The following is a 13,184-nucleotide window of genomic DNA, read 5'->3' as shown; positions in this document are numbered from 1 at the left end:
CACCTTCACAATTCTGGGACAAAGAATTTCGACTACATGTACTAATGTTGTTTTCAAAGATATACATCAAGTGATTTGTCATGATCAGTACAATGCATACCGGTTATTAGTGTATGTCTATACAGTTGACAAACACAATCTATCTCACTGGAAGAAATGTACAACGCTCAGCATGGTCCATCTCCAATTTCCTTACACAGGGAAAAGAAAATTGGTTTAATGTGTTGCTTAATGACTGTATGACACAAGAGTAGAGAATTAGAGCCCAAAAACTGGCTGACTTTCCCACACCTTCATTCTCACTCAATTCCCTGATTTCCACATTAGTTCATCTCCTGATGGGTTAAACCCTTTTGGTTTCCACCAATTTGTCCATTCCAAGAGTAAATTAGATCTAGCTCCCTAGTTTGAGCCAGGCGGTGCCGCTTTGATAAAAATTACATAGTTTGTGCTGCATGGGCTCCTTAATCAATGACTGTTCCAACAACCACCCACCCCCAAACCACTCCCCTTACAGGCATTCCCCAGAATACCCCAACTCACAATACTTGTGCATGCATGCACTACCATCAATAACCACATTGACAGCACTCTTGTTGATGACTATAATCTCATTATTCAAATTTATGCAAACAACTGGTGGTTTGGACAGTTGAAATAAATCTTGAAATATTGGCTTTATTAGTATAACATGGTAAATGATCTTTTGTTTCATTGCTCAGACATTCATATCAGAAATACGTGCATGGTCCACAGCACAATTTGGTAAGATCCCTGTTAATTAGAAATGTTTTCAGTCACCAACAAGAATCTCTCATCATCACATCAATCTGTCACATGGTGCATTTGTAGACTTTTGTACGCACACAATGTGAGCTCCATCTGTATATAGGCTTCTCTCACTGCTAACCAGACAGGTCTCAGGTCTGAGTCCAAGTTTGGACCAGTAGCCCTTCACCAATAAAGCTGGAGGTTCAAGTCTAGCCTCAGTTAATGTTCCCATGTGACCCTTATGTGCGAAAGACAGTTTTGTCATATGAAGAAATTAGTATTTTTATGCAGCTATTAAAATGCAGGGCGTTTATTAGACATCGGTTACCAGCCTTCTGCAACCTGCTACCTCTGCAGAAAATTGAACAGATAGCTGCTTACTTTGACCATTGCTCCTAATTTACTTCATGTAGCCGCTACCTGTCCAGGGTAGCCTTGTGCTCAGAAACATAACGTAAGCCCTGCAATGTGGTATTTTAGCAGATCATGTACATACACACTAGTATATATAAGGAAATAAGCAAAAACAAAACTAACCAACTTAGGAAACTGTAGACTTAGCCATTTACATACACTCTTTGTCCAAACTCTCCTTTTTCTATTAAGTACATTCTCAAAAAATTATGTCTGGATTCACAGATCTGAGAAAAATCAGTTTTCCCCAGAAAATGATTCAAAGTTCAAACAAGATCAAGCAACATCCACAAACATTTTTCAAAGAAATCTCTCCAAGTATAATTAAAGCCCAATTTATTGTAATTGGGTTTCACACCCTTTGAATATTTCATGTACAAAACAAAAACCCAAATATGGCAGCATGTAATAAGCAAGGTTCATTGTATGACAGAAATAGGATACCACCAGACTTCATCTGTACCTGGCATAAAACAAATCATTCAAGCAATAACTGCATTTGAACTCTTAACCCTACTGAATCTTAAACTATAGTAGTTTCAGATTCCACTCGCACTGCATGTTCAACATATCAAGATCATTCTGGAAACCAGAAACTAAGTGAAACCCATAGCATTTTAAATTAACAACATGGCTACACATTGTAATATATTTAAGTACAAGAACCTGGACAAAATTTATATTTATTTATTTGATTGCTGTTAAAATGCCAGACAAAATGCTTATGCAGTTTCTTTTCTCTTTCCAGATCTGCTCAACCAGTGTTTCCTTGTCTGATGGCCTGTTGAGAAACCACGGCATACGGCTACATTCCATCCACAAGCTTCGCACCGACAGCTTCATTCACCCAGGTGTCTTTCAGGATTACACTGTACTTGCACAATACCTAAGTCTCACTGGTCTCGAATACAAGTACATCTGTGATAGATTGCTGAATTTCACCTCGCATACATGTACATCTGTGATGGATTGCTGAATTTCACCTCACATACATGTACATCTGTGATGGATTGCTGAATTTCACCTCGCATACATGTACATCTGTGATGGATTGCTGAATTTCACCTCACATACATGTACATCTGTGATGGATTGCTGAATTTCACCTCGCATACATGTACATCTGTGATGGATTGCTGAATTTCATCCTGGAATTGCTCAAGTCAAATACCACTACTAGCTTCGGAGTTCAGTGAAATTTGTTATCATTAAAGCAGGTTTGGCAGAGTTACGAAATTTAAAACTTCTAAAAGTTTCAATCTTAGAGTATGGAAGCTACCCCGCCCATCCATGTGTATAGCCACTGCCATGAAGCCTCGGACTTACTGGTGGGCATTAAACCAATCCTTAGCAACTGTTCCACCTACGAGACTAAATCAGCCAATCAAATTCCTGACTTGGGTAACAAGACGCTCTCGCAGGCCAAGGAGCTAGAGCTGCTCAACTACTACATCAATGGCGCTATAACCATAATTGTTATCATCCTGGGCGTAATCAGCAACCTGCTGAGTATTGCTGTTCTCACCCGTCGCACCATGAGATCTTCTACCAACTGTTACCTTACTGCCATCGCAATCTGGGACTCTGTCGTTCTTCTCATCACCTTGTTTCTGGTCAGCTTCCAGCAAATCTCTGAGGAATTCAAAGAGGCAGTTCACCCATACATAGTTGTGTATGTTTACCCCCTGGCTTTAGTAGCCCAAACTGCTACTATATGGTTGACGGTTTCGTTCACAGTTGAACGCTACATCGCCGTCTGTCATCCGCTGAGAGCAGCCTCTATGTGCACTGTGTTACGAGCAAGAATAGTTATACTTAGTGTGACGATGAGTGCTTTTCTATACAATCTTATCCGATGGTTTGACTATAGAATTGTGACTACGGTGGACTTGGACACAAACAGAACGACGACAATTTTTGTGCCCACGGAATTCGGTAAGAACGAGACGTACCACCAGGTATACTTCCTCTGGCTTTACCTCCTGATCATGGGAATTATTCCCCTTGTCTCACTTGCTATTCTTAACACGTTCCTCATCTTGGCCGTGCGCCAGTCCCGACAGCAACGTCGCGACATGAACGTCCGTCAGTCGCGCGAAAACAATGTGACCATCATGCTCGTCTCTGTGGTCATTGTGTTCATTGTATGTCAAGTGCCTGCCGTTGTTTACAACATGGCCTATGCTATTGACACCGTCAAAATCAATAGTCAGTTTTCATGGAATGTCATTTCCACACTTAGGAATTTTTTAGTGGAGCTGAACAGTGCTGTCAATTTTATACTCTACTGTGCTTTTGGCCAGAAATTCCGTCGTACATTCATGAGAACTTTTTGTCAGCATTTTCTGTCCGATGAGGAATTTAACTCCCTTACATATCCCGCCACTCATTCGGTGATGGGCGCCACCTACCAGTCAACTGTAGGAAGATGTCAGAAGATTCGGCGAATTGGCGGCAAAAAGAAGGGGTGTGACGTGTATGACATGACGTCATCCACAGCTGTCACTCACACCACAATCATCTCCCGATGTTCCCCCCATTCCTCCATTGACTCCATCTCGCCAATCCACAAACCTGTTGTGACTTACAGCGAAAACGCCACTCAGCGAAAAAAGACCAAGTTGGACGAGTCCAAAAAACTACTGCTGTCAAAACACTGCCCTTCCTCCAAAACTGACATCATGGATACTGAAATTAATGATGTGACTGAGAGAATGTTACCTGAAAACAACAGAGCTCCAAATGGACACAAAACTAACAAGCTGTAGGGGTAGCTGATGGTCACAGCCAAATCATGTGAAAATAGAAAAGAACATGTTTATTATAGAAAAAGATCATAAAGACCATAAAGCTTTGAACCCCTGACAGTGTATGTTTCAATTGAGCCCCAACGGTCTTGACTGCTCTGCAACCTTAAGTCAGTAGATTTATCCAGTGTAGCAGCAAAGGCGCTGAGGTTTTCCCTAGGGGAATGAGCTTAAAACTTCCTCTAGCCATACACCTGATCAACTTCACTAAGTGAAACACTTTTTACTGGCATAAAACCAAGTTACAAGTGCTGTATTTCAAGTCTGGTGTTTCAAAATCCCTTTCAGATGCCCACAAAGGCTTTGAAATGATACCTTTGATGCCAGCTTAAGTTTTTTTGATAAGAAATCAATCAAACTTCACAAAACTTTGAATAAAACGTGGAAATATAAGGTGAATGAGTCAATTAGGAGAAAGCAAATGTGTCACCTGAAAAATGCTACACTTAAGGTGAAATACACTATTAACAAAACTGAAGTTTTTTGTACAAATAATTGTAAAAATTTACCCTTTCACATTTGGGTAAAGATGAAAATAGACAGATACAAATCTTTTGTTGTCTGTTACAAGCCTTAACATTAAATTACTTGGTTGCTGCTGGATTTACGAAGTCATTAGGATTTAAGCTGCCTGTTTCAGACCAAGACAGTCACATCAACCAACCTGGGCGAAGTATGTTGTCATTAATTTTCACTGCAAGAAGGCAAATGTTCAGTAGAATTCATCAAACCTTGTATTAACTTTTGTCAGATGATCAAAAGTGCAATTTGTTATCCATTCATTAATATGGTAATGGAGCCTGATTAACAACACTTCTGAACAACCAGAAACTGTTAGGGCCCAATGGGGAATTCTGAAAACCCCTTCCAATTTTTATCCAAACTGTCTATAGCTGCATAAACCTGCTGTCCTTTCCTGCTTATAAAACACTCACACAGCACTGCAGTGTTACAGCAGGAAATGACATGTTTTTAGTGCAATTCAGACCCCATGAAATCTCCCACTAATCTAAGTGGCTAATGTGCTTATAATGAAAGCAAAGACGTAGTTCACAAGCAATGCAGCTTTACAGCAGGGAAATTATTTTTTCACAGCTTAAGACCAGATGGTGGATATGGGCAAGAAACTTTCAGCAATATCACGCCCGATGATTAAACGCTCCTTTAAACACCAATATGTTTCGCATTTACATCTCGGTTAAGATGTCACCATGGTCTACAGCTAACTTGAAATCCTCCTCAGATCACCTAACAGCCATGTGATCTAATACAACACTTTTGATTAACTGAAGAGACTGATATAATATGACATTGGATCAGTGCTCTCTAAACTAGATCAGTCCTCAAAAGAGAGCAGAAAGATTGGGATGGCTTGGGTGTAAAGCAGGCTTCCTTAGGGCTACAAGATTAGATTTAATTTGAGAAATCTGATTCTGTCTTTGACACCAGTCTCTTTGGAGACATTTCAAAATTGTATGCGTAAATGATATGACATAGATGTTATTCCTAGTTGTACAGGGCTAAACTAAACTAAATTCTTTCACCTGAAATAATACTGAATGAGTCATTATTTGTATTAAAATTGCAAATCTCCTTTATTCACTATTTTCTACATGAGAAATGACCAAATTTAACCCCTTAAGATGGTATATAGACGAATTTGTTGCCATTTAAAATATGTACTACAAAAGCAGTTCACTGATGTCAGATGTTCTATTCCATTCACTCTTCAGTCCCTGTATTTATCTAAGATGCCAACTTCTCACAGGTATTTCAACGAACAATCTTTTGTATGACAACACATCGCTGACAATAAAACACATTTTAGTGCACACATGTGTAATATATACATTACCCAACATAAACTATATTAAAGAAAACTCTTAAGGAGCTAGACGATAGTTACTTGTGACATAAGCACATTATTAATTCTGTGGCATTTTAATATAGACATCAATGTTCATTTACATGTACCAGCAGATTGGTTGTTCAACCTGTCTTACAAAAGATTTTTTCTTTGATCAGAAAGAAGAGACGTAAAAACTTATTTAAATCTGTTTTTGAGCAAACTTGAAACTGAATGTGTATATGGTAACAGTTAATATCAACTACAGCATTCACCAAAAGTCTCTGATTGCCTTACATGCAACTCTGTAAGTTTCAAAAACCTCCATTGCTTGATGGATCTTGATGGATTTTGATGGGCTGAAGCATCAACCATCAAGCATGAATTGACGGCCGTTTATCTGTAGATCTCCCCTACAGATATACCGGTGCAATGTTTCCTCCTGAATGCATCACACAGTAAAGTTACCCACACAGCTTTCAAGTGATTGCAATAAAACAGATCTGTAAAGTTATTACCACAAGAACAAACAAATCAATACATCTACTGATGTACAACTGTTTACACTACAGCAAATGAATCAATAAAGATAACTGTTCTCACTCAATAAAAAAATTGATATAGCTTACAACTCAGTGTTTCCCCTATAGACTATAGAAAGCAAAGCCACAAAATTCTTATTCACAGAAGCAAATGAATCAATTTATCTTCAAAATACTTCCTCTAAGGTAAACAAATTCATACATGTTCTGCAAGAAGTTCACAAGACAAAATGAATACATACAGCTTCTTATTGTTTTCAGTATAGCAAATTAATACAGCCCTTTATTGTTTTCCCTACTGAATTCACAGGGCTGTTTTTCTGTTTTCGCTATTAGAAGTAAATGTATTGTACAGCTTCTTACTGTTTTGGCATACAGTTTGACTGTACTGCAGCAGTACATTACAGTTTCCACGTAGGCTACTGACTAGCATTAACATGACTCTACACATCTCACCATCAAGTAGACACTCATCAGATATTCCCTGATTCCACAAACAGCCAATGGGTCTCTAGATTCCAATGTGACAGCATGTGATAGGCCGAGTGTCATGTGTCACAGAACACTCACACATGTGATAGGCCAAGTGTCATGTGTCACAGAACACTCACGCATGTGATAGGCCAAGTGTCATGTGTCACAGAACACTCACATGCAGCTATCACTAAGTATACATATGTTACACATACTGCTTTCTTCTAAATCCATTAATCCACTAATCTGCAAGGTCAAGTCCTTATCATACCATGCTGACTCATAATCGATCTTTTGCAAACTTCACAGTCAAAATCTTCTGCAGCCAAGAGTCTGTGAATTCTACTTCTTTATCTGATTATTTCTGGACATTTTGCTCTTAGCTGTATTAACTGCTGACTCTAGGTGACATGATTAATGTTATCTGTCACCAGGTTACCAGCCTCTCATCAATTACGTCACGAGTTCAAATCCTGCCCTTGATGTATGGTTCACTTTCATTTGCATGACAGGAAATTTATCTGACATTTCTTGACTATGGCACATGCATGGTCTTCCCTTGGACAAGCTTACACATTACTAACTCCTAAGGCGAAAAGCCTCAGAAACATGATAAAGGCTAATAAATAAATAAAATTATAATTGTATACATTTTTTGTACATACTGGACTATACATGTAAGAAATGTGCATATTGATTACAAGTGTTCTTGTGGCTCAAACTGATACATTGTAACATTATTAAGACAAATGTTTTGTACATAGAATATCATGTACAAATGTGTACTGTAATAAACATGAAGATTCTTTATTGTAAGACAGAATAAATGCTGAAACAGTGGACACGATTTATTCAAATCAGAATGATACCGAAGTATGTGTATTTTCTTGTGATGACATATTCAAAATCTACCAATTAAATCATTCCATGGAATACCCTGACTGTATCTGCCCTGTCACAGTGTTTGTGTTATGACTACTGGAGGAGGCTATTAAATGGCAAAGTTTTCAAAGCAAATGAATGAATAAATGAATTAAATGATGGATGTGTGAGTGGGTGGGTGTCAAGGTAGAGGTACAAATTAGGAATAAAACTGAACTGCTGATGTTAATACTGGTTTTGCCATCACAAGTTGTGTTTAGCGCCAAGAAATAACTGCATCCTGTATACCTGTGATGGTAAAACAAGAATCAATTTCATCGGTTCAGCAAACTCTTCCTATTCTAATGTGATTTAAGAAAATATCGGACTTGAATTAAACATCAAAATATACATCTCGACATGACAAATGCTTATAGTGTCAAATGGCACTGTTGCAACTGAGTTCAAAAGTGAACTTAAGTCCTGAATTAACTTTGGTCCAGACATAAGCACGTGCCATTTACTTCGTAGAAGGAATAGAAGGGTATAAGGTTTAAGTGGCTCACCTTTCAACAACTGGACCCCGACATACATGTTGGCAAATTAAGCACATAACCAAAACTCTGCAATTTCCCTTCGTGTATATATCTTTATTTAAGTTATTATTTGATTGGCGTTAAATGCCAGTTTCATGGGTAGACATTGGAGTGTGAGCTAGGGGAAACCCCCCAAGCACAGCAAAGTTATTGACAGATTTTCCCCACTGGTGCAGGACAGGTGGTCTTAAACCAATGTTATACTGTACATACAGCCACACGTGATCGACTGCTAAATGTCACCAAGGCCCCACAAACAGCCACACCAGCATGGTCCACCACTTATTGTCACCACGGCCACACAAACAACCACACAAGCGTGGCTCACTGCTTATTGTCACCAAGACCCCACAAACAGCCACACGTGGTCGACTGCTTATTGTCACCAAGGCTCCACAAGCAGCCACACCAGCGTGGTCCACCGCTTATTGTCACCAAGGCCCCACAAACAGCCACACCAGCATGGTCCACCGCTTACTGTGACCAAGGCCCCACAGCCACACGTGGTTGACTGCTTATTGTCACCACGGCCCCACAAACAGCACACATGGTTGACTGCTTATTGTCACCAAGGCCCCACAAACAGCCACATGAGCGTGGTCGACTGCTTATTGTCACCAAGGCTCCACAAAAGCGTGGTAGACTGCTTATTGTCACCAAGGCCCCACAAACAGCCACATGAGTGTGGTCGACTGCTTATTGTCACCAAGACCCCACAAACAGCCACATGAGCGTGGTCCACCGCTTATTGTCACCAAGGCCCCACAAACAGCCACATGAGGGTGGCCGACAGCTTATTGTCACCAAGACCCCACAAACAGCGACACCAGCGTGGTCGACCACTTATTGTCACCAAGGCCCCACAAACAGCCACATGAGCGTGGTCCACCGCTTATTGTCACCAAGGCCCCACAAACAGCCACACCAGCACGGTCGACTGCTTATTGTCACCAAGGCCCCACAAACAGCCACACCAGCATGGTCGACTGCTTATTGTCACCACGGCTCCACATACAGCCACACCAGCGTGGTCGACTGCTTATTGTCACCAAGGCCCCACAAACAGCCACACCAGCATGGTCGACTGCTTATTGTCACCAAGGCCCCACAAACAGCCACACCAGCATGGTCGACTGCTTATTGTCACCAAGGCCCCACAAACAGCCACACCAGCGTGGTCGACTGCTTATTGTCACCAAGGCCCCACAAACAGCCACACCAGCACGGTCGACTGCTTATTGTCACCACGGCTCCACAAACAGCGACACCAGCGTGGTCGACTGCTTATTGTCACCAAGGCCCCACAAACAGCCACACCAGCATGGTCGACTGCTTATTGTCACCAAGGCCCCACAAACAGCCACACCAGCGTGGTCCACCACTTATTGTCACCACGGCCCCACAAACAGCCACACCAGCGTGGTCGACTGCTTATTGTCACCAAGGCCCCACAAACAGCCATACCAGCGTGGTCGACTGCTTATTGTCACCAAGGCCCCACAAACAGCCACACCAGCGTGGTCCACCGCTTATTGTCACCACGGCCCCACAAACAGCCACACCAGCGTGGTCGACTGCTTATTGTCACCAAGGCCCCACAAACAGCCATACCAGCGTGGTCGACTGCTTATTGTCACCAAGGCCCCACAAACAGCCACACCAGCGTGGTCGACTGCTTATTATCACCAAGGCCCTACAAACAGCCACACCAGCGTGGTCCACCGCTTATTGTCACCACGGCCCCACAAACAGCCACACCAGCGTGGTCGACTGTTTATTGTCACCAAGGCCCCACAAACAGCCATACCAGCATGGTCGACTGCTTATTGTCACCAAGGCCCCACAAACAGCCACACCAGCGTGGTTGACTGCTTATTGTCACCACGGCCCCACAAACAGCCACACCAGCGTGGTCGACTGCTTATTGTCACCACGGCCCCACAAACAGCCACACCAGCGTGGTTGACTGCTTATTGTCACCAAGGCCCCACAAACAGCTACATGAGCATGGTCGACTGCTTGTCACCAAGGCCCCACAAACAGCCACACAAGGGTGGCCGACAGCTTATTGTCACCAAGGCCCCACAAACAGCCACACCAGCGTGGTCGACAACTTATTGTCACCAAGGCCCCACAAACAGTACATGACACACAGATGGGGGAGTATACAGATTCCCTGTCCATGGCTGTGTGGAAGATTGAAAAGCAAGCACCATTAACCGCAAGATAACAGCACACTCTCTTGTCATAAACTCTCTACCATACAAAGAAATTTATACTCACTGGTACTAGTTTGTTTAGGTTTATTTCTGAGGAGCCTAACAGTGATATAATACAAAGTGTCCCAATCTGTCTATATGGATACAAGCATGATGATTTGTTACTAAGTCAGGAGTGACTGGCAAACCAGTGTGACGTAAGAAAACAATGTGAGCCTGCTTAGAGGTAAGGTGGTAAACCAATGATGAACACTACAATTCGATAATACCTTGGGTTTTAAAATCGACACTTAGTTATAATAGTTATAATGAACGTGTGGGGGTAAAACACTGACATCAGTACAGTATGGCAGATTGGTGTGGTGTTATATCTGGTGTCTCTGGAATGGGGTTTCATCGTATAAGCTTGAGCTGTTAGGTTTCAGTCACATGACAACGGGGAATCAGTAGGTGTCTGTACAAATCCTGTGTCTTCTTCTGACAGGGCCAGTCCATGATGCCACACACCAAACATGACACCTCATCCAGTCACATGACAACCAGGAATCAGTAGGTGTCTGCACATATCTTGTGTCTTCTTCTGACAGTGCCAGTCCATGATGCCACACACCAAACATGACACCTCATCCAGTCACATGACAACCAGGAATCAGTAGGTGTTTGTACATATCCTGTGTCTTCTTCTGACAGGGCCAGTCCATGATGCCACACACCAAACATGACACCTCACCCAGTCACATGACAACCAAGAATCAGTAGGTGTCTGTACAAATCCTGTGTCTTCTTCAGACAGGGCCAGTCCATGATGCCACACACCAAACATGACACCTCACCCAGTCACATGACAACCAGGAATCAGTAGGTGTCTGTACATATCTTGTGTCTTCTTCTGACAGGGCCAGTCCATGACGCCACACACCAAATATGACACCTCACCCAGTCACATGACAACCAGGAATCAGTAGGTGTCTGTACATATCCTGTGTCTTCTTCTGACAGGGCCAGTCCATGATGCCACACACCAAACATGACACCTCACCCAGTCACATGACAACCAGGAATCAGTAGGTGTCTGTACATATCCTGTGTCTTCTTCTGACAGGGCCAGTCCATGACACCACACACCAAACATGACATCTCACTCAATCACATGACAACCAGGAATCAGTAGGTGTCTGTACATATCCTGTGTCTTCTTCTGACAGGGCCAGTCCATGACGCCACACACCAAACATGACATCTCACTCAGTCACATGACAACCAGGAATCAGTAGGTGTCTGTACATATCTTGTGTCTTCTCCTTGCAGGGTGAATCCATGACGCCACACACCAAACATGACACCTCACCCAGTCACATGACAACCAGGAATCAGTAGGTGTCTGTACATATCTTGTGTCTTCTCCTTGCAGGGTGAATCCATGGCGCCACACACCAAACATGACACCTAACCCAGTCACATTACTTTTGCTCCTTAGTGCTGTGTGCTGAGGCAGAAACAAGAACCACTTTCAAAGTCTTTAGCCGTAATGCTGGCTGCTGCTGCACAAGTGAAATATTCCAGAGTTTGGCATAAAACACCCAGCAAATAAAAGCAAAGAACAAAACAAAACAAAATTGAAATGTTATCCATGCTGCACAGCATTACAAGGAGGCTTTATATTGACACTATTGACCATAGCAAATGAATGTAGGAGAACAGCCATACGATTGATTTGATGATTAGTAATAAGGGTTTTCTAGAGCTTCATCGACAAACCTAAATATTTGTAATAATCTGGAATGTTTTGGGCTCTCCATCAAACACTCCCTCATCAATAATAAATGGGAACGGCACAGAAACTTGAGTGAGCTGTGCAGCAAATCTCATCAAGATGTCACTTCTGATCCAGGTTGCCTTAGAGATAACAAATATGAAGAATGACATCAACCTATTATACTTGTTTATTTGATTTGGGTTTAATACCACACTCAAGAATATTTTTGCTCTTATACAAGATGGTGGTATTAATTTTCTGGGTACATGAAAGAGGTTCAAGCCCATACAGAAAAGCAAACTCCTTTGTCCAGTACGTAAGAAACCATCTGCCGAGATATACAGCCAAACAAACAGGGGCTGCTGGATTCAACCACGAGTGCACCTAGAGAGGAGTGGCTAGATTCATACACCTGATCACATGCGTTCAAAACCAACTTCAGTTGAGTTGGATCCCTTTTTACATATTCTGAGGTATTTTAGTTTACTGAAATGTCACTTAAGTGCTAATAAGCCCATAATTTAAACAGGCTTGACATTTACAAATGGTCTGTGTGCAGCTTTTCAGCAGTGAATACCCCTGTTGTCGCCCCATCTTCCACTGAATGCACTCACAGAGATTTCTTCAGCAACCATCCCTGTTCCTGAGGAGTAGGAATGGTCATCATTTACTGACCATCCCTTCAGTAAACAACCCATGGTACTTTACAATAATGACCTGCATCTTTCAGTCAGATCTTTTACCTAATGTTACTCTGAACGTCCTGATCTACACTCACTTTATTTTATTTAATGCAAGTGTTTCATATTAAAATAGTTATTTATTTTTTATTTGATTGTTGTTTAATGTAATACTGAGGAAGTTTTCTGTTTTCTGATGACAGTCATTTTTATGGGTG

At 41.8% G+C, this 13,184-nt stretch overlaps 2 protein-coding genes across 3 annotated transcripts in view; one reads left to right on the top strand and one right to left on the bottom strand.

Annotated features, from left to right (window-relative positions):
* LOC135472357 (focadhesin-like) overlaps positions 1 to 13,184 on the bottom strand; it is a 164,586-nt gene that overhangs the window by 142,769 nt on the left and 8,633 nt on the right. The window lies entirely within an intron of this gene.
* On the top strand, positions 2,371 to 12,453 carry LOC135472307 (FMRFamide receptor-like). The gene is made up of 2 exons (XM_064751755.1): positions 2,371 to 3,949; positions 12,273 to 12,453. The coding sequence occupies exons 1-2, from the start codon at positions 2,454 to 2,456 to the stop codon at positions 12,451 to 12,453; spliced, it is 1,677 nt and encodes a 558-aa protein (XP_064607825.1). The 5' UTR covers positions 2,371 to 2,453.

Source organism: Liolophura sinensis, chromosome 8 (assembly GCF_032854445.1).
Source record: "Liolophura sinensis isolate JHLJ2023 chromosome 8, CUHK_Ljap_v2, whole genome shotgun sequence".
Classification (NCBI taxonomy): Eukaryota; Metazoa; Mollusca; class Polyplacophora; order Chitonida; family Chitonidae; genus Liolophura; species Liolophura sinensis.
Note: the sequence above shows the minus strand (reverse complement) of the source record. Positions and strands in the feature narration are given on the sequence as shown.

Excerpts from the sequence above, each read along its gene's own strand:
- LOC135472307 (XM_064751755.1), top strand. The coding sequence starts at position 2,454 with ATGGAAGCTACCCCGCCCATCCATGTGTATAGCCACTGCCATGAAGCC. Across the intron at positions 3,950-12,272 it reads GGACACAAAACTAACAAGCT|AGCTTCATCGACAAACCTAA; the intron begins GTAGGGGTAGCT and ends AGGGTTTTCTAG.